General features: G+C 41.2%; 1 protein-coding gene across 1 annotated transcript; it reads left to right on the top strand.

Moving 5' to 3' along the window:
• The first annotated feature begins 1,974 nt into the window (after nt 1-1,974).
• RGMB (repulsive guidance molecule BMP co-receptor b) lies at nt 1,975-17,630 on the top strand. The gene is made up of 3 exons (XM_054652074.2): nt 1,975-2,273; nt 4,635-5,146; nt 14,188-17,630. The coding sequence occupies exons 1-3, from the start codon at nt 2,174-2,176 to the stop codon at nt 14,866-14,868; spliced, it is 1,293 nt and encodes a 430-aa protein (XP_054508049.1). The 5' UTR covers nt 1,975-2,173; the 3' UTR covers nt 14,869-17,630.
• Nucleotides 17,631-24,583: the final 6,953 nt, after the last annotated feature.

Here is a 24,583-nt window from a genome sequence, read left to right as displayed (position 1 = left end):
GCATGGATCTTGTAGGATAAACCCCTCTGAGACAGAAGATAGACAGGAAGTCAACTGCACTAATACAGCTACTTGACTTCTGGAACAGAGGGAGAACAGACAGGGTGAGCCTCTATGAGCCTCCAAAAGAAGCATGTACATGTACCCCTGTTGTGAGAGTGTCACAGTCAAAGACAGCTTCATGGAATGCAAGTAACTGTAACTACATTATAAAAATTAAATTTTTCTATGAGCAGTATGAAATTAAAAGGAAGACTGTTGTCTCTTAGTAGAGGTGAACAGCAGAAATATTTCTCTAAGAACATTGAAGAAAAGAGAAACCATAGATGATAGTTCTCAAAGCCCCAGCTAGACTAATGAATACTATGTGACCTACAGAAGAAGCCAAAGGGCTTCTTTCTAGGTTGTGGCAATTTACCTTAGTTTTAATGGCTATTGAAGCCCAGATTTTTGGGGTTGGGGGATTTTGGTTGGTTGGTTGGTTTGGTTTTTTTCAGATGTGGTTGATAAAATGAACAGTTTATTTCTTGGATATTTATTTTCCAGAAATTTTCTAATAAAGAGAAATTCAAGGGAATCAGTTTGTCTGATTTGTATTTGTGGTTTTCTTATTTTATACATTGTCCATGCTTTTCCCGAAGAACCATATCACAGAATCACCAGTGCTGGCTCCTTGATGCAGCTAAACACCATTTTCAGTTGTCCTTTCATTTGAGATATAGCAGGAGACCCATCCCCACCTGGCTACAACCTCCTCTCAGTGAGTTGTAAAGAGCAAGAAAGTCATCTTCCTTTCCTGCAGGCTGAACACCCCCAGGTCCCTCAACCGCTTCTCAGAGGACTTGTGATTCAGACCCTTCCCCATAGTCTGTTTCTCTCCTCTGGATTCCCTCCAGCACTTCAATGTCTTTCTGGATATGAGCAGTGCAAAAACTAAACAAAAGATTTGAAGTGTGACCTCACCAGCTGTGAGGGGACAGTCCTGCTGGCCACACTATTGCTGACCCAAACCAGGATGCCATTGGCCTTCTTGGCCTCCTGGGTCCATGCTGACTGATGTTCAGCTCTGCCAGCCAGAATGCCCACGCCCTTTTCCCCATGCAGCCTTCCAGCCACTGCTCCAGCCAGTAGCACTCCAGGCATTGTAACCCAATGGCACGACCCAGCACCTGGCCTCACTGAACCTCGACCAATTTGCCTCAGCCAGTCTAGTCTTAGCAGTATGAAATATGTTTGCTAGAAAGGAGAAACAGATTGAAAAAACAAACAGCCTGAAAGCAGTATTTTTACTTACACCTGAGATGTGCTGTAGTTCCTCCTGTTAGTTCCTTAATGAAATATTCAAAGAGAAATTTACCTTTGGATGCTCAAAAAATATCCTGACATGATGGCATTTATCCTCTCCTCCAGATTCTTTTCCTAATTCTCACCTCGGCGATGTCCCCTGCTCTGTCTCGGTGTTCTGTCACCCAGCCTTGTCCCTGTGGTGCCATCTCCTCTGTTCCACTGGTACCCTCTGCCCTGTTCCCAGCAGTGCACCCAGCATTTGCCCTCTCCGGCCATGTCCCCTGTCTGCGCCGGAGGTTTTCCCCGTCCCATCCCTGAGGTGTCCCTGCCCTATCCTGCCGGTGCCCTCCTTCTTATCCCAGCGGCGTTCCTAACCTATTCCGGCGGGGCGCCCTCTCTTCTTCCTGGTGGTGTTCCCCACCCTATCCTGGGGGTGTTTCCTTTCCTATCCCGGCGCTGTTCCCTGCCCTGTCCCGGCAATGCCCCCTGGCGGCCTCTCGCGACCCGTCCCGCCTCAGGGATGCGGCTCGTTGTGCGGACGCACTCGACCGTTAGTGACACGGAGGCGGCGGCGGGACCCGCAGCGGGCATGTCGTTGCCGCCAGGGGGCGTCCGGCGCCGGGTCCAGCCGTGACGGACAGCTCAGGTAGCCAATAGAAGGCGGCGCAGGCGCCGCCGCCGCTCCCCCCTCCCCATCCCCCCCATCGGGGGTCTATTTGTGCGCGTCGCGTGACGCTGCGCTGCTGTGGCTGCTGTCGCGCCGCTGGAGGGGCTGGAGGCGGAGGCGGAGAAGCACCGTGGAAAACGTCGTCCGCCTGCCCGCGCCTCAGCCGCCTCATGCCGTGGCGCCGTCCTTCCGCCAGCCCAGGAATCTGCATGGCCGGGCATGGGGAGCGCTGTGCCCTCCCGCGCCCCCAGGGCTGAGGCGCCGCTCGCCGCTCTGCGGCGGCTGCTCGCCACACTGGGGCTGCTGCTGCTGGGCGCAGGTACCGGGAGTGTGGGGCTGGGAGGGACAGGGGCGCAGCCGTGTGCGCGGAGAGGCGAGGAGCTAGCGGGTCCTTTCCCTTCCGGTAGAGCCTTTCATGAAGGAAGGATTCGCGAGCTGGGCCTGTGTAGTCCAGAGGAGAGAAGACTGAGAGGGGATCTCGTTAGTGCAGTATAAATATCTCCATCCGAGAGGATGGTGCCAGATTTCTTCATTGGTACCGAGCGACAGGAAGAGGAACAATGGCTGTAAACTGAAATACAAAAAGCTTTACCTCAACATTAGGAAGAACTTCTTTGCATCAAGGGTAGTAGAGCACTGGAACAGGCTGACAGGGAGGTCATGGAGTTTCCCTCTGCTGCGACATTCAAACCCTACCTGGACACGTTCCTGTGTCACCTGGTCCAAGTGATCCTGCCTTGGCAGGGGGGTTGGACTAGATGATCCCCAGAGGTCCCTTCTAGCCCTAAAAATTTTGTCATTCTGTGATTTATTGGACTGCTTGATAACTTAACAGACTTGCTCAGCTAGCCTGATTTATTTGTGATTAAAAAATTATTATGAATACAACTAAAGGGAAATAAAAGTTTTGATGCTTTGAAAGTCTGGCTCTAAACCCAGTATTCCCTCTGTCATTTTGCTTGGTGTGGGTCTTTTTTGTGTATCTGAAAACACAGAAGTTGATTATTGTTCGGGTTTTTTTCCCGTATTCTGCAGAGGTATGTATGGCTTGCACAAAGAAATTTTTAGCTTACCTACACGAGTCATGGTCATACTTAGCTATAGATGGGGGATTCCTCATTCGACTTCGTGTTGTCTTGGGGTTTTGACAAATTTGTGTTAGCTATGCATCACTGGCAAAACAGTGCTCTTATAAATTCATGGTTTAGGTATTCAGAGTAAGTCACCAGAATACTGACTCAGGAAGGTCAGCTAAGGGGCAGGCAAAGAAATTGCTGATATCCTCTTATCACTGGGTGCATTGCCAAAAACAGCTATTTAAAAATGAAAAATGTTGTTATTCAGGCTATTTTCCACTTCTCGTGGCTCAGGAGTTTCTCATGCATTTTGTTTTCCCTTTTTTTTTTAACTTTTCTGTGTGTCTCTGTGGCATTCAAAACCTGCTTTATGACAGTGGAAAATTTCAGTTAAATGTTCCCACAGATGAATTTTAGTAGATAGTTTTGTAGGCTTGAACAGCTGTTGCATGAAGCTGTGCACCTATTCTTTATGAAGGTCCATTTTCTCTTTGGATGGCAGGAAATGTGATCTCTCCTAGATTAGGGTCCTCCTGGTTTTAACCTGTGTGAAAAGTAGGGTTCTGTTGCCCTTAGTGTGTCTTGTTCATTTAATTTTTGCCCCTAGTAAGTTCTTTGGTAAAAGTTACCTTCAGAAAGCTGTTGTTAACTGCCATGAGAATCTGGAAGGATTTCAGATCATACGTGTTAGAACTGTGGAGGAGAAAACTGTAAAACTTCGATTTGCTTGCAAGGATGTTAACTGCTTTTTTATGGAAATCAGGTAATCAGATAAAATCTGTCTGGTTTGTTCATGTAAACTGAACTATGTAGGAGTTGTATACATCTGATAATTACTTCAAGCTTTTGTGGGCAGAGAGTTTCTCTCCCCCCTGTCTTATTACTGATTTGTGCTCTGAAAGGTACAGGAACTGCAATGTATAGGTGTGTTAGCTGAAAATTTGCACTTCAGACAACTGGGTTTTTTCACGCTTTAGTCCCCAAAAAATGAGCAGTGAAGCTTTAGCTAAGGCAGTGCCAGGGAAATAAAGCAAAGTGCTTGTCCGCTTACCTACCCATTCTCCCCTACCCCCCCCCCCCCCCCCCCCGGTTTCTAAAAGAGAACTTGTTTTATTCAGTCTAGTTTTTGTCTAAACATTTTTAGACGTTTGATGTCTAACGTCTAAACAACGTTTTTTTGTTGCCTTTACCACATTTTTCGGAGGGGCAGAATTCTATATAAAAATTCAGTGAATTGTGTAAAGCACTTAAAAGACTAAATGGAGACTTTCTTATTGACTTGAACACAGAACTGCATCATCATCTTGGTATCTAGAAAGAAATGTTTGGCTTGTACTTTATAGGACTTAGTGCTCTTAATTTTCGTCTGGACAATATGAAGTAGTGGATTAAGACATCACGAGTCCTGTCATCTGAGATAGACTCTGTTGTTATCTTTCTATCTTTCAACCTTTTTTTTTTTTCCAAAATGCAATGTTTCCCTAATGGGTGAGCACTTTTAAGTTTCTTTTAAGTGGTTTTCTATGGTACTTGTGGGAGTGGAAAGGGGTATTGCCATAGAGGAGGTTTGCTTTATGTCTTTCTGCTGTCTATTTCATGCTTAGGTGACTGTGAGCTGCACACATCTTGTGGAATCCAGAAGTGCACCACTGATTTTGTATCCTTTACCTCACATCTAAACGCAGCTCTTGAGGACTTTGATTTGGAATTCTGCAAGGCCCTGCGGGCATACTCTGTGTGTACCTATCGCAATTCCAAAGTATGCCGTGGAAACCTAGTCTACCATTCTGCAGTGCTTGGGATTGGTGATCTCATGAACCAGAGAAACTGTACCAAAAATGGACCTACATCCTCCACCAACTCTGAAATAACCCATGATCTCTGCAATTACAGTGGCCACACAGAAGCGAGAGAACGTCAGGGGGGAGAGAAGACACCTCCTCCTACTTACCTGTTTTGTGGTTTGTTTGGGGATCCTCATCTGAGGACTTTTAAAGATCACTTCCAGACATGCAAAGTGGAAGGCGCTTGGCCCCTCATAGACAATAAATACTTATCAGTGCAAGTGACCAATGTGCCTGTGGTCCCAGGATCCAGCGCTACTGCTACAAACAAGGTACAGATTATTTTTGTGCACTGTGCATGCATGCAGAAGTAAAAGGCGAAGACACTTAAGTCATTTAGCTCTTAAGAGTGAAGAAGTGTATTAGCTTCAGAATCTTCTATGAAGTAGTATAAAAAAGTAAAACTCGTAGCATCTTCTTTAGTGAGCAAACAAAACAGGCTTTTTTCTTCCCTCTGCTCCTGCTTAAGACAAGAAAATCTGTGCATATCACCACACAAGCCTGTAATGATACTGATGTAACACTTTAAACAGTTATTGATTATTTTACATCTGTGACTGCCTCTGCACTAACTAGAAGCTTAAAAAAATCATACAATGCTTTGGGTTGGAGGGGAATTTAAAGATGGAAAGAATATATGTGTCTGCTTTTTATTAATTTTCTAAACTTCACATCTAAAACAAAACGGGTTACCAAAACACTGATGATTCAGAGCCAAAACAAAAGGACTGAGAGGAGGTAGCAAGCTAAATGTTTGTGATAAGGACTTAGTACCTCAGCTTTAAACAAGCAGTGGCCCTAAAATTGTGCCAAGAATATTAAACCCTTGTTGAGACAGGCAAAATTTAGGATTATATGCCTCTCAGATACTTTGAGGAGTCTTGAGTAGGAATACATACGCTAGTATTTAATAACTGATGCTATTTCTTTAACTTAAGAAAAGTCCTTGTTTCTTCCTGCTGGATGTGGGTAGCAAGTGTGTCCATCTATTACTTAATCATGCATTTGAAGCTGATATTGTCACATATCTCTTTTGCAGGGAAAGGGCTTTTTTAAAAATTGTGGTACCATAGCTCTTGTATTGTCAAGCTATGTGTACACAGCCTCAAGACAATTACACTAGAGAATTTTCACTGTATTGTTAAACCTGGAAGTAGGTTTTGTTAATTACTGGACTCAGAAGCAGGAGTTGTCTGTCACAGTAGGGTAGAGCATCGTCTGTGGAGTTGGCTGGGCAGTAGTATTAATAAAGAAAAATCAGTTTTACTATTATGTTTGTGCTGGGTTCTGAAGTATTGAAGTAATGGCAATGCTTGGATGAATGAACAGAGATTGGACCAAAGTTCAGAATTACACTTTCTTAAATTATACCAGTTTCAAAACCAGTCTTCATTGTGAATGAGTTCTGAAGGTGTATAAAATAAGCAATGAGAGTAATATGAGTGTGCTTTGCAAAAGACTTATATCTCCTGCAGTCTCCTCCAGTGGCTTTTTTTAAAGTGGAAGAAAAAGCTGCATTTCATAATCTGCAGTAAGCTTTTATGCTCAGTTTTACTAAACTCTCCCTGAATTTTCTTCATTTCCTTGTTTCTGATAGTAGAGGAAAAAGTTGAGATTCTTGTGTGCAAATTGTATGGATGGCTAGGGTGTGGTTGTAGTAGATAGGTGATCATAAGTTTAGCCCCATTCTGAAAATTATTGATTATGGTAGCACATTATGCTAGAACATATATGTCTTTTCAAAGAGATAAAGAGGAGAACACCAGGAGTAAATATATGCACATACTGAGGAAAAGTATGACTTTAAAAAGTGTCCTTTCTGTCTTTATTTATTCTCGATAAGAGGGGTTTTTTTCTTTTTCTTTGATTTGGGTATTTTTTTTCTTCTAGTAATCCCTGTCCTTTGCCCAAGTGCAGCTAAGTGTGCAGAAGCAATCAAATAAAACAAGATCTGTTATTTACAATACTAGAAATATTTCTAATGCTGATATATCTTACATGTTGCATGATGCTGCACCCCTGATCTCGGGAGAGGGGGTGACGCTGGCTGCCAGCTAGCTCCAACCCCCTTCCTCGGCATGCGCCTCCAAGTGGCCGCTCCCCACTTTGAGCCCCAGGCTAGGGCCGAAGGTAGCAGTTTGGCCACTGGTAGGAACCCCTTCTCGTGACCTGGCCGAGCAGGTGACCGAAGGAGTCCTCGTCGAGCGGGAGTGGTTAAGGAGAAAGAGAGGGACTCTCTGGTTACAGTTTCCAAGTTGCTTTTATTCCTTCCGGGAGAGGAGACAGCAGATGGTAACAAAGAAGCAAACCAGCAGGGAGACAACACAGAGGAGCAAGGAGTATGCAGATACATTAACTTATAAAGGGGGGCTGACTGTGGGGAGGAGTCAGCCTAACAACCAGTGGTTAACAAGTGGGGAGGGGCATAAGAGGGACTAAATTATCATATAACCAATGGAATAGGAGAGGGGAGGAGAGCAGATGTAACCGACTAGTAAGAGGAGGAAAATTACATAATTGACATGGAAGAATCTGGACAAAGGGGCGAGGATTACCAAGATTGACAGGCGTAGGGGCAGGATTACAGGGATTGACATCAAAGTGTCTGGAAAAAGAGGCAGGAGCAAGGGTGATTGATAGAGATGGTTGGTACAATGTAGGGTGAAACCAACTAGGGAATAATGTAGGGGTACATGGAACAGGACATTACAAACATGTTGCAGCACAGAACTAAAAGCAATAAAGCTGAAAACCACCACAGTTGCCTAGTCCTTGAATATTTTTCCTTTTTTTTGACAGATAACAGAATTTACCACACCTGTTATAGGCAAGGAAAGTTGTTTGAATGTACAAGTGACTTAGAAGATAAGCTTTAATATCTCTAATACATGCTCTTGACTCTGTTATTTCTAGTAGGAGCAGACTACTATAATGAAATAGAAAAGGCCTGTTAAGCTACACTACCACTGCTTCATTCACTCCAGTAACATTTTCCTCTGCAAGTATTCCATTTTAACTGTGGTTGACTATCTGCTGTTGGACGTACTTAAATTATTTTGGCCACCGGGTAGCTTAAAGGACTTATAAAGAGCTACACTTCATTGACATTTATCTACATAGAGTAATCCCTACCTGAGAGCATCCAATAGGTCATCTACCTTCATCATATGAAAAGTTTTCAGACTATTCCTTTTTGTTAGTTTGGCTGTTTTTAAATTGCATGTATTTGAAATAGATGTTTAATGGGAAATAAAAACAAAGGTATATGCTGAGCTTAAATTGTACAAAAGCCCAAGCCAATACTAACCTAATTAGTCCTGTCTAAAGAGGTCTAATGAAAGGAAGTACAACAAGAGTAGAAGATTTAATTTTTCCTGAATGCATTTTTCAGGGAAGTGGTTTAAGAAGCCATAGAAACAGAGTGGTTAATCTTCAGCCCACTGTCCTTTTGAAAGGTGCAAACTTGCCCTTGCCCTTGTAGGGAGTTAGTACTTTTCACTTTTATCCTAGCTTTCTGCTGTACCAATCTTTGAGGGAGTTGACAATGAAGGCAACTTTATATGTGAAGTTTTCTTCTCTCTCCAAAACCTAAGAGACTATGGGAACCCTAGCAGCCTGAGGACTATCCGGTAAGTTCATAAAGGATAAGAGAATGCCAGGAGGACACTTCAAGTAAGAATGTGAGGAATAAACGCATGTTGTCTCTCCCCTACCCATCAACTTGCATCTGGCATGAAAGTACAAAAAGCAGGAAAAATTTCCCTTGAATCCCTTAATTGGAAGAGCACATCTTGGGAGAGTTGTGTACTTACAAAAATGCTCTTGACAATTTGTTTGTAGATCTTTTGCACATTTGTGTTACTCATAGTAACATATGTCTTTCACCATGAGCAGAGCTATTTTATGTTCTGTGGTCTAGCTGAAACTTTGAAACTCCAGTTTTTTGAGCTTGCCTGATGTGCTTATGCCCCTTGGCATAGGATCCTAGGGACTTTCAGATGGAAAAGGAAGATCATCAGCAGATAACTGGGAAACTGAGTTTAAGTTTAGGCTCTTCTTTCTTTTTTTTTTTTTTTTCGACAGACTTCCTGCACGTGTTTTGAGTAGGTCACTGGCATTATTCATGTGTGATTTCTGCAGCTGTAGATAAAGAGCTTCCCTGTCTTGGAAGGAGTTTTGAATTCCCTGAGAATAAACGTCTGTTACAGGGAGCATGTAGGAAGGGTATTGTATAGTGCATGAAATAGTACATTGAGTTTTTTAAATTTTTACTTATTGTGTGCTTTATTTGGAGGAGTACAAAGTCTTTATAGCCTTTTGCACCTGTGACAGGTATTCTGGATATCACTAAAGTAATTGTCCCTGAATAGGAACTGAGGCAGGGATGCTTAGGCTTGCCAATGGAAAGCTTTCTTTCTTGTTTGGAAGTGTCTTCTTGTTGGCATTAATTGGAAATGAGGGTTTTCCTGTCCAGGTGTTTTGTAATAGATAGCTTGAGGGTGAGAGAGTGAATTTAAGGACACAGAGAAGGAAAAAAACTACAGAGCTTTTCACTGTAGTGATTTTCACTGTAGTGATTTCTTGGGTATAAACCTTGGAACCTGGGAATTGGTGCTATCAGCAGGGTAAAGGAATTTTGGGGATAAATGTTCTTTTACCCAGAGTCAAAAAACTTTAAATATCTCTTTTGTAGCGTGGTTTCATTTTTGCAGGAAATTATTGCAGAGTGAGCACAGTGTAATAGAAAAATAACTAAAAGGTAATTGGAAGATAAATGTTCTAAATGTTTTAAGAAGTAGAAGAATCAGGTAACTTGTCACATCATTATTCTTTTCATCTTTATGGACATTTTGCTTAAGGCAGAGATTAATTTGTCTTATTACATAGAAGTAGCTTTATACTACAGTTTCATTGAAGGCTGCAATAGAATCATTTAGGTTGGAAAATACCTTTAAGATCATTGAGTCCAGTTGCAAACTGTCTATTCGACCACTAAATGTGATCTGTAAGTGCTGTGTCTACATGCCTTTAAAACGTTTTTGGGGGTAATGACTCAAGAGGTTTAGAAGCCTGCTCCAGTGCTTGACAACTCTTTCAGTGAAGAAATTTTCTCTAATATTCAATCTAAATCTTCACAGCACAGCTTAAGGCCATTTCTCCTCATCTTGTCACTTGCTATTTGAAAGGAGAGACTGACTCTTACCTGAGTACAACCTCTTTCCAGAGACTTGTAGAGAGCAGTGAGGTCTCCCTTGAGCTTCCTTTTCTCCAGGCTGAACAGCCCCAGTGCCCTCAGCCTCTATTCATCAGGCTTGTGCTTCAGATCCTTCCCAGCTCTTTTTCCCTCCTCTGGACTTGCTCCAGCATCTCAATGTCTTTCTGATTATGAGAGGTGCAAAACTCAACATAGGTTTTGAGGTGTCATCTTAGCAGTGCTGAGTACCAGGTACAGTCCTGCCCTGGTCCATATGGCTGCACTTTGGCACCCAAGGCAGGATGTCCTTGGTCTTCTTGGCCCCCTAGGCCCACTCTGACTCATTCAGCCAGCTGAACAACCAGCATCCCTAGGTCCTTTTCCACTAGGCACTTTTTCACTCACTCCTCCCCAAGCTTGGCAGTGTTATAATAAAGGTTGAAGTTAATGATGTTAGAGGTCTTTTTCTACCCAAACAATTCTAGAATTCTGTGAAATGCATAGTAAAATAACATAGTGATACCTTCGTCATTGTAATTGAATTGTGACACTAGGGAAGATATCACTGTTGCCACTAGAAATGTAGGGATGGGACTGCCATCAGTCTAAGAACAATTTATTGCTCATCAGTCTCAGAGGCCGTGAGATTTTAGAGGAGCAGGCAGTCGGCTGTAGCACAAAGTAGTCACAAGTTTCTTCGTTACACGGCAATATATAACTTTCTAAACCAATAGACAGTTGCCACAGGATTTATTTTACTTTTCTTACCTATCACCTTTACTTACTTCTGCTGCAGTGTGCATACTTTCATCCAATGGTCTTCTAACTCACAGGCACACATATGCTTCTATTATAACTTCTAAACTCTTAGCTTATTCCATACAACCACACCCCTACATTATAAACCCTTCACCATCTTACCAGTACAGTTTCTCACTTACTTAAGGCATATTCTCACCTACAACTGTAGAAATACAAGTTTATGATTTTTCTGCTTAGTATCTGTGTATTGTATTTTTTCATCAATCTAAGCTTCTAAGGCTGCAGATCAAACCCTTCCATGTCTGATTCCCACAGGAAGATAAGTACAAGAACTCAAGAGTTGAAAGTGTGTTGGTTTTGTTTAAGGCATGCAAGCCTTAAACCTTCTACAAACACAGTAGGGTCTTCTCTAGAAATGGTAGTTTTACAGCTCAGTAACACCATCTATGAAAGGTTTTGTATGTGCAGTGGAATTTAAGAAAGCTTTTTGAGCAGTGTACTCATCAGTACTGGCATCAGTAGGAGTGGGAGGATGAAGTCCAAAATGAAATGTGTAAATTTTATGTGCGGGATTTCTTTGGTTTAATCTTACTATAGCTGATGTTTGTTTATTGTATCCTCAGATAAGCCTCTGGAAACCTTTACTTTCATCTTTCAGGGTGCCTCACTGCAGAAGACCTCTGTATGTGCCCAAAGAACAAGGTTGATACACTGATAGTTTCAAAGATCTTTCTTCATGTGAAGATTTTGGCATTTGGATTTTTCCATCCTAAGTTTAGAAAGGGCAGCTAATCTAGTCTGTAAACAGTACTGCATAAGCAGCTTTGCGAAGGTGTTCTTGGGAGCCAGACAGAATATGAAAAGTACTGTAGGTACATTCTCACTTTTTAATGCTCTCTGATACCTTGGGAATTTAGAGAGAAAGCTCTGCAATGATATTTTGCTTCATCTCCCTTTGCAACAGGTTCTGAAGTATCTATCAGTACCAGGGCATGATACTGAGATAGGAATGTGTGATAAGGCAAAGCCCATGCAGCACTCTGGTTTTACTGATCTGGCCTATGGATTAGATGGATGCCACCCAATAGACAATAGAGTATTAAAAATCAGTGTCTTGAGCTGCAATGTTTAAATACAATTATGTCCTTGGAAAATCTTAATGGTCTCTGTTGAGTCTCTGTTTAGAGAGTCCTTGCAATGGACATGGAGGCCTTTATTCATATAATAGTATTTCAGCTGTCATTCAGCATCCATTGTTATTGCTAATCTTAAATTAGGATGAAGGCTTCTTATTCCTTCTCTGTGTTCTGAAATTGTGTGCATTTCATACTTTTAAATGAGGGAGTCTGGAGAGAGCAATTTGATAGCTGCTTCCTGATAAATTTTGCCAGATGCCTTACTTAAATATTTAATCAAACAGCCAGTTCAGTGTCTCATTAAAACAATGAGACTTCTTTTTGGCTCCAGGCTAAGGAGACTTAGAGCTTTACTTCTGTAGCTGTGTAAATTATTCTTTCCTGGCAGAACAATGCAAATGTGCTCAAGGAAATAGCAATGCTTCTTTGTCTTAGCAGGCTGAGATTGAAGTCTCTTTCATTCAAACTGTGTTACACAAAATAAAAGGCCTTTTACTGCATTATGGCCTGGATTATATGCAGAAATATTAATCATTTGAGAGACCTCAAGTTTCTCTTCTGTGGGTTACTGAGCTTACTTTACTAAGAACAAAGCTGTGAGATCATCTTTACAGCAACAGGGGCACTTGTGTGTTTTCTGGATTTTGGGCGTAAGCATTCCAGCTCAGCTGTGGTTCACAATCATCACTTTACCAAATTACTTGACTACAGATGGTCTCAAGGTATATAGCTGATACATCTTATACTGTACAATTGATTAATGCAAGGAAGAACCATTGGAAAAATCCAATCAGCACTAGTGAGAATATATGAAGTCAAAATAGTAAGTAGTGTCCATGCTGTGAGACAAACACTGACAAAGCATCAACCACCTGAGATGAACCAAATATTGAAAATAAATGAAAATAAATTGCTTAGGATACATCTGCATACTCCGAAGAAGAAATTGTTGCAATGGAAGGAGAGAGGTGGGAAGACTTGTGTCTTATACAAGTGGTGTAGAGAGGTGAGGCTAATGAGGGCAGAGGTTTTATTCAAATTGTTTGTGACTGGCTCTTGATTTAACCTCTTGCTCTTACTTTAAAACAGAGAGACAGAAATAAAAGTTGTGCAGAAGTGTGATAGTTAATTGAAATTAAAATATGAGGGTGCTGTGGAACAGATTTTAAATTTAACCTTAGTTTAAAAATCCCTTCTGATATGTTTTGAAGTAATGTGAGTCTCATGGCAGACTACTTAAATCATAGACTGTAAATCATTTGATATAATCAATCAATGATGAAAATAATTATTAAAATATCTATTCTTGGTGCAAAATGTCTTTTGAGCTTTTCAAGAAGTCATTCCCCTCTAGTCATTCTTCCTCTAAAGGGAGTAGCATATCTGTTTGTAATACTTGGATGTGAATTCTAATTCTAATTTTTGTTTTAAGAAAGCTGCTAGATACTCCAAACTTGGTCTGCCATATAGCCTAGTTATTCCCTTCAAGTAGGACTGGAGGACCTGGTTTTTCTTTTGTTGTGACCTACTCCGATAAATAGGAAGGTTTAAAAGGCTAGTTCTAATCTTAAAAAAAAAAATTAATTGCTTCATGCTAATGATTTTGATGTTGAACGTCACTCACTCTTCGAAGGCACATCTTTGGATGTCTTTCAGTCTTGCATGGTTTCTCTTGTGGGCACATTTTCTAGCACAGTGGACTCAAATGTCAGATCTCCCAGTTCCTAGGACTAATGTATCCAGGGTCCCTAAGCTGTTATTTGACTAGTTGTTGTTCTTGGTCCTGATTATACCTTTCTCTGATTTTGCATGGTCTCATTCTGGTTCTGCCATAGTTGCCAGCATTGTGGGAATTACTCAGTCCTTATGCTTCTCTGTCATTGCAGGATGTATTCCAAAGTGTTGATGAAGTGTGAGGCAGGAGGTAGTTGTTATGCTTAATTAAATACAAAGTGTTTTCCTTTCCTGACCTCGAGGCTGTTGCCATGTGCCAATAGTCTTACTTCCAGACCAACAAAAAAACAAATCTAACATTTGCCATCCAGTAAAATACTGCTTTAAGCATGTGTACAGGCTGCTTTCCTTAGGCAAGAGTTGTGGACAGCTGTCAGGTTTTAAGGTAGTGGGCAGTTCTAGACATATTCAGTTAAAAAATGGAAAAGGGATTGGGATGATGATTTCTTTCCACTAAGTTTGCCCTTTTTTTCCTCTTCCCCCACAGATAACTATAATCTTCAAATCATACCAAGACTGTACAGATCAGAAAGTATATCAAGCAATGACTGATGACTTGCCTGCAGCTTTTGTTGATGGTACAACAAGTGGAGGAGATGAGAACACCAGGAGTTTGCACATTGTGGAGAAAGTCAGTGGCAAATATATTGAGATGCATGCAAGGTACATCGGAACCACAGTGTATATCCGCCAGCTTGGGCACTACCTGACCCTGGCCATTCGCATGCCCCAGGAGTTGGTCATGGCCTTTGAGGAGAGCCAGGATCTGCAGCTGTGTCTGAATGGCTGCCCTTCCAGTGAACGTATTGATCAGAGTGGCTACTTGCCATTGCCTGTGATGGGAAAGCTGCTTCCTTGGGGTGCTGCATCTCATCCCCGATCAGGGTACACACTGGAAACAGCCACCACCAAATGCCATGAGAAGATGCTTGTGAAGGACATATATTTTTACTCATGTTTATTTGATCTACTCACCACTGGTGATGACAACTTCACAGCTGCTGCTCACAGTGCCTTGCAGGATGTGGAGGCACTGCACCCCAGCAAAGAGCACTGGCATATCTTTCCCAGGAGTGGAGATGATGGTGTGGGCAGGGATAGCAAATTCTTTGTCAGTCTTGAACTTCTACGCTTGATCCTTGTTCCATATTTGTATGATTTTTTTTAGACTCTAACAAAATTTTGAAATATATATTGTCATAATATATTGACTAAAGAGGAATATATTTGTATATACCATGTATATGAAGGAATGTTTTGTCTTGCGGCATCAATCAGATAGGATGTTCACTGTATGTTTGATTCAGTATTCTATGTATCTATTTGTTTTATAGTTGTTGAAAAGTTCTATAGTGTCCCTGCATGGAGACCTGATAAAAAGCACTTTATTTTTCACACATTAAATATATAAGTGTGTACCTCAGTAACTATGTGTTACACAGTGCTCTCTTTTCTCTAAGTACTACTTGGTTTAACACATTTTTTTAAACTGTTTTCCCAAGAGACCTTTAGTTAATGCCAAACATGTATCTTTTGAAGTTAGTGAATGGTCTCTGGAGAGAGCTTAAACTTAAGAGGGAACACCTTTTTTTTTTTTTTTTTCTCTCCACAGGCCCTCCAGTTGTCTGTATTCTAGAAGGCTACAGATTATGGTTTTTTCATGCTTGGAAACCCCACAGTGTATCAATCTTTGCAAAATGTTGTAGGTGTGATTCATTAGTATACCAGTAAGTATTTGTGCGTGTGTAATAGAGTGGCTGTGCAGTGTGTAAATATTTTAAATTACTATAATAGAAGAACAGTTGTCGTGTCCCATCCCTGCCCCTGCTGAGGAATGTCAGTAAGGTGGTATAAGTGACCCCTGGTGGGGTGCACAGAAATTGGATATATAGACCACATACTGGGCAGGTAATCTATAAACAAATTCTCAGTTTGTCTCCTAGCCAAACAGGATGGATAGGATACTGGATAGCTATGTGCCGAATACAGTTGTTATACTTCTTGCAGATGCTTGTTTCCCTCTGCTATATAAGATATGTAAATTTATGACCAGCAGCTGCAAAACAGGCCAGTTTATTGAAAAAGATGAGTTTATTGAAAGAGATGAGGAAGCTAAGATGAGGAACCATTCCCTCAAGATCTACAACTTCCAGTTGTACAGTTCCTTTGTAGTGTTTGCAGAGATACTTACAAGAATTTTAACACAGGGATCTGTGTTACTTCTGCATCCCTCCTGAGAGACATTATAAAAATCCTCTTTTCAAGTTATTGGAGAACTCTCAGACCAGAAGAACCCCGGAACAGAAAATTATTTTCTGTAAAACTGAAGAAGAGGTAGGGAAATTTGAATAAATTATAAAGTCAACAAGATTACAGAACTTTGTGTAACAAGATGATCTGTTAAATATATATGGAGTATTTCAGCTGCAAGGCTAATCACACAGTGTAAAGGTAAATTGAAAGTGCCAAAACTTAAAAGTTATGTCAGATACATACAAAGAAATACAGACCTAATAAACCTAATCACAACTGTGAATGTTGCTTCACTAAGATTATATTACAACTGGAAGTTGAGGTGTGTGAGAAATAATCTTATCTGGAAGATGAATGAGTCAAACGAGTTGTGGAAATTGCCATAGAAGGCAAAAGGAGCTATGTTTACTGTACACAGAAGGCAGCTGTCCTATCTGTAGGAGCTTTCTCACAGGTGTCAGTCTAACACCACAAGCTCTGGAGAAGGTTATGTAATGTGATCATCCATTGGTATTTTAATGCAACAACCAGTCAGCCATTACTGATGCTATCTGTTTGCTGGGCGTTGTCTTAAGCTACCCTTGGATATTATCACTCAAAAGGGTTTTTGAGTATCTTCTAGAACTTTCCTAATCATATGCTAACAGAGCTTCTAACAACAGGTGATGATAGTTCTTTGTAGTTGTGGAGTCTGACAACTTCCTTAGTAAGCATGTTGCAGGACTGGCAGAGACTGTATGCCTAATCCTTTATTTTGTGTGTACAGAAGGCTCCTAAACAAGGGTATTCTAAAAAGAAACAGTAGGCTCAATTGCCTGTCAAACCAAAGATTATTTTTTTCTTCCTGGAAAACCTATCTGGAAGAAAAATGTACATAGAGCATCTGTTAAGTGGAATACAACTGGAGAGTACAACTTTTTGTTCTTATTGGTCAAGTCACAGACCTTCAGTATTGCATTTCCTTTCAGACTACTGCTGTACTGCCAGAAAATAGGATACCAATTATTTACATTCTCCTACTTTAGCATTATGACTACTCTGCCTTTGTTCTATGAGTTTTGAGGCTGTGCCAGTGTCTATTTACTTATATATATACCTAAGTGAAGCAAGCAATTCTGCAAGCTTTGTACTGCCTAATGAGAGTTTCATTACTGGACATGTTTTGAAAAAAAGTCTAGGAGCGTTATGGCTTTCTTCCCTTCTGAGAAGAGACACAGAGCACAGTTTAAAATCTTGCATTCATTTTCTTCATGTAGGTACAGCTTGTCTTTTAGACTGAAATTTTCATGCTCTGGTTATTTAATGCCCATCTATGTCTTGACTGATATAAATTCTTTTGTGTCTTTCCCTGTTCCAGCTATACAATAGCCAAGTAACAATTCCCTTTTTTTAGCAGGTATTCTGTGTTTTTTACGAGGTAAATATTCTCTGTATTGTGCTGCTACTTCTCTTCAATTGTATTCAAAACAAACAGGGATTATGGGAATCAGTGCTGTCCATTAGATTTTATAGTTCTCATTAATTACCTTGTTACCAAGAGCAACATAGCTACAGATTGAGCAGAAGTATGCAGGTAAATTTGTGATGATGTAAAACAACTGCATCTGATCTAATTCAGAATTCTTTATGTTTGTAACTGAACTTTATTGACATTAAAAGCTGCTATTACTAAATTAACTGTGAACAGTAAGATTGATTACAGTCTTTGTGGAGGTGTATATATAAGAACTCATTAACTACATATAAAAAAAACATGTCATACGAGGTGTGCCAATACCTTATTTATAGGAATTATTTTACACTTATTTTACAGTAACATTATTACATTATTTTACATTTATTTTAAAGCTTAATGTACACGTCTGTCTACACTGTAACAATAGAAGAATATTTATTTATGTACACAAAATATGTACATGTCATTGATTTAGCATGTGCTGAGGGCTGGATCTACAGAAGTTCTGTATATCTAGTTAGTGTGTGAAGTATCAAAATCCAAAACTGAGACACACAGTAAAGCCTTTTCATCTTGAACCCAGATGTTTCTCTGGGATCTCTAATTCTTTTCTTAGTCCAGTGAGCCCCCTTAAAGAATCTGTGTTTTGCTGCTGAGCAGAGAAAATGAAAGCAGTCTTCAGAGTTGTACCTACCTACCCCAGCCAGAGTCAGATGTTGGTCATTTGCCTGGTTTACTTGCAGGACCTTTTAACTTGCTCACTCATGTTTGGCAGGTGATGGTGGAGTTGTTTAGAGTATAGCAGTGATGAGCATTCTACTGGAGTTTGGGAGAGGCAAGTTGAAATTCCTCTTCTGCCTTGGTCTTTCACATCTTGTGAGTAATAGCTCAGAGCTATTATTGAATAAATACAATTTTGTGGTATTACAGGGGGATAGCTTTATCCAGACTTAGGTCCAGAGGTCCTAGGTGCCTCAAAAGAGATGGAGGCATACTTCAGCACTTGAGAGGTAATTCACCTAAATTCAGCAAACTAAACCTGTAAGCTACTTCTGTGGTTGGTGGAGCAAATGGCAACATTTTAGATGGATCAAATTATCTTCTGGAAATGCCTATTGCTATTGTCCAGGAGAGGAGGAAACAGCTATTTTAAGTAGCTGAAGTCAGGTGAAACTAGTCCAGTTCTGATGGATACATTTTAAATTCCAGTCTAGGTTCACACCCAGGGACAGCCTAAGTTCACTAGAGACAAGCCACCTGATCCAGCACTTCCTGCACAGCTCCTTGTCTTCCAGACCTGGCTGAGGGAGACACCTTGGCCTGCGAAAGTCTCACACCAGACCTAGGTCTTGCCTGTAGTCTCAAACTTTCAATGTTTGATTATCTTGAAAGTAGAATTGAAGAAGGCAACAAGGCCACCCCATGTTTGTTGTACTGGCCCATTCTCCCAAAGCACTCTGTAGGTCAGGGGAAGGGTGGAAAAGAGAAACAAAGAAGCTGAAGTCAGAGGGTAAAGAGGAGAGTGGACCATGTGGGTAAGATCTTAGCGGTGTTTAAATCCCAAACTGTTTACATTTTCTAGTGAATTATGTACAGTATATAGCAAGTCTGCCAAGAAACAAGGGTTACATTTTCTAATTAGAGAATTTTACCTTTTAGACTCTACTTGGATGTGTCCTTGCTGCCATTACTACACAAGTGTTTTACAGAAAGCAAAACAGTTTCAACAGCTGAGGCTGGCAAAACCCTTACATACCCTGCAGCCATATTATTAATGTATTTGACTAGAAAGTAAGAGGTGTTTGTTTGAATCCCCACTCCAAACTTTGTGAAGGAGATGTGTAAACAAAGGTTTCTTGCCTGCTTGGGTGACTGCAATAGTTCTCCTACTAGGCTTACCATTTTTATCTGACCACGATAAAAGAGCAAGTTGCTGTCCTTTCTCAGGAAAAATGCTCTGCTTGGAAGTGTATGAGACCTGGATTCAAAGAGTATGTTGGATTGAAACTACTCCCACTTTCTATAGGTGGGGTATGTCACAGGAATAACTTTCTCTAACATTGTCTGTAGAGACATCTCAGCAGTGGTAAACCCTTGTGGGCTGGTCAAGTTAAAAAATCGCATACATCACCATCTGTCATGCCATCTCTAATCCCTTACTTCTGACCTTTGTAGTGCCAGTGGTTTGGCATGACCTGCCTTTATCTAGTTCTTCCTTCAGGTGCTGCCAGTCATCATTCACTAGCTTGCCTAAAACACCATGAACAAATTCTCTGTAAAAATAAGTAAACTGATACTCAGCCATAATAGAGACCTGTTACCAGAACAGGCTTTTTGGGGGGGGGGGGGGGGGCAAAAATTACAATGCTTTAGCAATTATAAATCCTGTAAAAAGGCCCTAATCATTAAATTGTGCCTTGCACAGTAGTGTTTGGGATTCTTTGGAATGCTACCATTTCAGAGTGATTTTTTTTTTTTTAATGTGCATGTAAAAAAGTCAAACTCTCATCTTCTTGCCCAACAAACCTCTCCTGTAGAAAAGCAGGTTGGGTTAATATTCAGGCAATGCAGTCAGATCCACAACACAACACTCGCCACAGCTGGCTCAGCAAGAGAGGCAGAAGGCTCGCTTGAGGGTATATTCCAGCAGAGGTTTATAACACAGAGGCTGAAAGAAACCCAGGCAAAACAGGAAGAGCACGTGGGCTGGACCAATGTGGAAACAGGAAAAGGAGAAACCAGGGGAGGTTGTGAAATATAGGGATCAGTGAGACAGAGGTTCATGGGGGAGTGTTGCCTTTCCTAACAGAAGAAATAATCTCTATGGTACAATGCCCTTGGGAATTGGGGGGGGGGGAGTTCATGGGACACTATACTTTAGCAATTACAAACCCTGTAAAAAAGCCCTAATCATTAAATTGTGCTTTGCACAGTAGTGTTTGGGATTCTTTGGAATGCTACCATTTCAGAGTGATTTTTTTTTTTAATGTGCATGTAAAAAAGTCAAAGTCTCATCTTCTTGCAAATGAGCTGAGCTTTATGTATGTTAAAGAGATCAATAAATAGTCCCATTGGGAAACCACAGACAGATACGACAGATACTTAATAAGAATAATTGGTAAAAAATAATTTCAGATGTGCCTGTGTCTATGGCAATCACAGTCTTCTGCCCTCTCTCCGCAACTAGTCTAGGCTTCTTGGCTAAAAATATTAAATCCTGCAGAGAAGACCCTCTGTGTTTGAGTCCTTGAGAGCTTTCCAGAATCAGACGTGTCTGTCATTGACAGAAATGCTGAGAGTTTCTTCTGTCTCAGCACACCATCAGACAACTTTTAAGACAGTGGATTACTTTTTGACTTCCTCTGGATGCATTTTTTATATTGTTTTACTCTGATCATAAAATCTGACAATCCTGATGTTGCTGTTTTGCGGACAGAAATAGAAGACCCTTGAAAGTGGAAACACTTTCTACTTCAGGGTTTAGACTCAGATAAAAATCCAAATTTCACAATAATAAAAATGAAGCCAAATAGAGCTCTTTTCATAAATGTGTTAAGATGTTGCTCCTACATTGTCTGCTGAGAGCAAAATGTGCGGGGAAATCTTTAGTTCTGCACAGTTGAGGCAATTCTGCTCTAAGTTTCTTCCACACTAGCTCAAACAAAGCAAACAGCTGTCAGCAGCTGGAGTGCATTACATAATCTTCTAAGCATTTCTTCCCATTTAGTTCTACCAGGAAGGATACATTTCATCCAGTCAGAGATGTGAATCAAAAGCAGGGTAAGAGGGAGGATGAAATAAGGAGGTTCTCTTCAAAAGTGAAAATCTCACCAGCTCTTTCAATATTAAAAAAAGGTCAGTTGTCTGGTAATTATAATGCAAACCTTTAAAATCAATATTCTATCTAATATCTCTGGATAAAAAAATAACAACCAGAACCCTGCAATCTAAAAGCAGTTCATTAGTCTAATGACCAAAAAAACCTTCCCAATTTCAACTTTAACTAGCCAGTAAAAATATCCTCTGAGCAAAGTGCCAGTAGTTAAATGGCAATATATTGGCCTCTGGTGGAGGCTTTAAATTAAGGGCTATTAACTGCAGTGTAATTGTGCACAATAGAATTGTATTACATTACATTACGTTACATTGACAGTTGTTAATGAAGTTTCCCAAGTAACAATTTAAGCAGGATTTTTTACCACTAATTTTGCCTTTGAAGCGGTGTCGCCTAGAGACGTCCCGGCAAGCAGGCCAGCACCGCTTGCAGCCAAGGGGGGCACTATCCTGACTTTGATGTCAGGCACAGCGCCTAAGGTCAGCACCCTACATTATAGTAGCAGTGCCACCTTGAGTGAGGATGTGGCCGCATTAAAGCTTCAGCCCGCAGGAAGAAGAGAGCACTCTTCAGTGGCGGCTAGTCTGGGTTTATTATAAATCCAGGGAAGGCCAAGAACTGAACAGGACAGAGGAAGGTATTACATCAGGTTATAAAGGGTGTGGGAGGTAGGGGTGGGAACCATTCAGGAACAAATGGGAATCCAGGGGGGAGTGGGGTACAAGGGATTGACATAGAAGAAATACCAATAGTGACGAACTAAGGGAGGGGCCCCAGCCCCTGAACCAATCACTCAACGCCCTAGCTAGAATGTTCCAGAGAAAAAGGTAGGGGTGCAGAGTGACTGGCAGGCAACCGGGGTGGGGTTTGGAAGAAGATACATTGGTCTCCAGGGAGACTGGGGAGGGGTTCAGGAGAGGATACATTCGCTGTCAGGGTAACTGGGGAGGAGCTAGGAAGACTGACAGAAACCGGGAGGGGAGGAGAACCAGGGCAGAACCATTACAAAACAGGGGGGAACAGAACATACCAACTTAACACACCACAGCATGCCTTAGTGGGGTTTTTTATTATATGTGTGTGTGGACCACTATGTATACAGAGGGTCTCCTTGATTTTTAGATTCCAGATCCAGTTTTCTTTTATGCCAAAATATTTGGTGGTTTAGAGACTAAGACAATTAGGAATTTCTCCATCTTGCCTTTTCACCTCTGTTGCTTATGCATAGAGTCAGCATGCCTAAAGAGGGAATACAATTCTTCCATTATTAATTTCTTTCACCCTTACACATAACTTCGAATATAGGGATTATTGTGTATCACCTTTGGTTAAAGCACTGCATCCTAGAATCTCAGACAGACTCTTTCCCCTGCATGTAACTTCCAAAGCTTTTTTTCAAACTCATAGCACTCACTGTTAGCTGCATTTTTCTACAAAGGGACAAAACAATGCTTGTCACTTCCTTACACTGATTGTCTTATGCTACCAAGGAGCAGCCGAGTTGAAGTTACCATTTCATCTCTAGTATCCAGCAGTCTGCACCCACAACTGTAATTTTAACAAGCAAATAAGCATCCTACAAGAGAAGTTTCACATGTGAAGTTAACAGAGCCTTGTGCTCTCACTTTTCTTCTCATATTGATTTTTTATCTAGACAGAAAAAATCTACTACATAACCTTCTACACATGGATAAACCCATTTCTGGGATTATGTCAAGAATAGCCTTGCAAAAGCCTGTTATCCCTGCAAATTAACAAACTCCAGTTTTTGCAGATGAGCTTTCATTTTGAATATCCAAAAATCCTAGGACCTAGTGAGCTGCATCTCAACATTCTCATCCTTTGTATTTGAAAAGCCATGGCTGTCAGGTGAAGTCTCTAATGACTATATGTTCCATGCATGTAGAGATGCATGCAGTCATGATGATCCTGTGTAAAAGGTGGTAACTTTCTAAAGTGTGGTAACTTTCACCATAATGCACAAAGTGCTCTTTGCACATCCTTGTTCCTGTGAGCTGGGCCCCCTTCTGCCCTGTTTTACTGGCACAAGCCCTTTGCACCTCAGTCCAGATCACAACTTTCTCTCTTGATGCTTATGAGGAATACTCTCTTGCTGATAAAGTGAGAGACAACTGCTTACTTTAAAAATTTTAAAAAGTTTATTAAACCTTAACAAAAATAATAAAAAAAAAAACCTTAACAAAAGGACTAAATAAGGAAAAAATTGCAGCACTGGGAACTGCCTTCATGGCTGCCTACCACATGGCTGGTTCATCTTCAAGATGGGTGCTCAGTGTTTTATACCCCTGGGATTGCATCAGCAAACCCTGGCCCATCCCCAGGGTCTGTCAGTCAACTCTTCTTTGCTGTTTATTGGTGGAGACTGCTTTCTTGTCATTTGATTGGAGGGTCACGTGTTGTCATGCCCCTTAGAAACAAGCTTTTCCATTCCCAACTGCCCCATGGAAGGGGCACATGTGCCCCCCTTCTTTCTACCTGTCCTAGACAACCCAGGCTGCCTGATGGCAACAATACAGAGGGGGAGAGGAGGAAAGGGAACTATGGGGAGAACAGAGGACATCTAAACTATAATAATATAACTATACATCAATAAAGCTTCTTCTAATATTCACACAGTATTCATCCCTCAAATGCGAGAGCCAATCATCTCACTATCCATCTATAACAAGTTGAAAGAGAACAAAGTCATCAAAGCATCACTTACTTACTGATAACAAGTCATCTGAGTCAGGTGCATCTCACTGAGGAGGCATGCATCTCTCTAAAATGCACAAACTTTTATACCCTTCCTCAACCGCTGTTCTCCCTGTCCCATTATCACATTGGCTGGGTATCAGGAACTCACATTTCTCACATTCTTTCTGAATGCCCACAGTGCTCAAGCTGATACCTCCCTTCTCCCCCCACTTTCTATACCTCTAAGTACCAAGCACTGGTTAACTCCCCTTTTCCTACCCCACCCCACCCCACACTCAAGCAGCCTAGGCTCATGCTAGCCACATCTTTGCCTAAAAGACATAAGTATACATTCTTATGGCTGAAGCAAAACATCATTTTATCTCTTACATGGTGGATCATCACTTGCTGTTTCTAGTTCAAAACTCTTCTCACTAGCTTGCCCAGACTTGACAGACATGAGAAGCTGTTTTGTCATAGTCATGTTGGACCAACTACCCATCCTTCATCTTTCAAAATGGCCCTATGGTCATAAAAGCTGAAGTTTTAATCAAGACCAGCTGCAACAGTGGTTGTTGACCTGCACCATCTATCTACTCCTCCTCAAGCTCCTGCTTTCACTGGCAAGTGAAAGGGCAGGGC

This window comes from Agelaius phoeniceus, chromosome Z (genome assembly GCF_051311805.1).
Source record: "Agelaius phoeniceus isolate bAgePho1 chromosome Z, bAgePho1.hap1, whole genome shotgun sequence".
Classification (NCBI taxonomy): domain Eukaryota; kingdom Metazoa; phylum Chordata; class Aves; order Passeriformes; family Icteridae; genus Agelaius; species Agelaius phoeniceus.
This window is presented reverse-complemented; position numbering and strand designations above follow the sequence as displayed.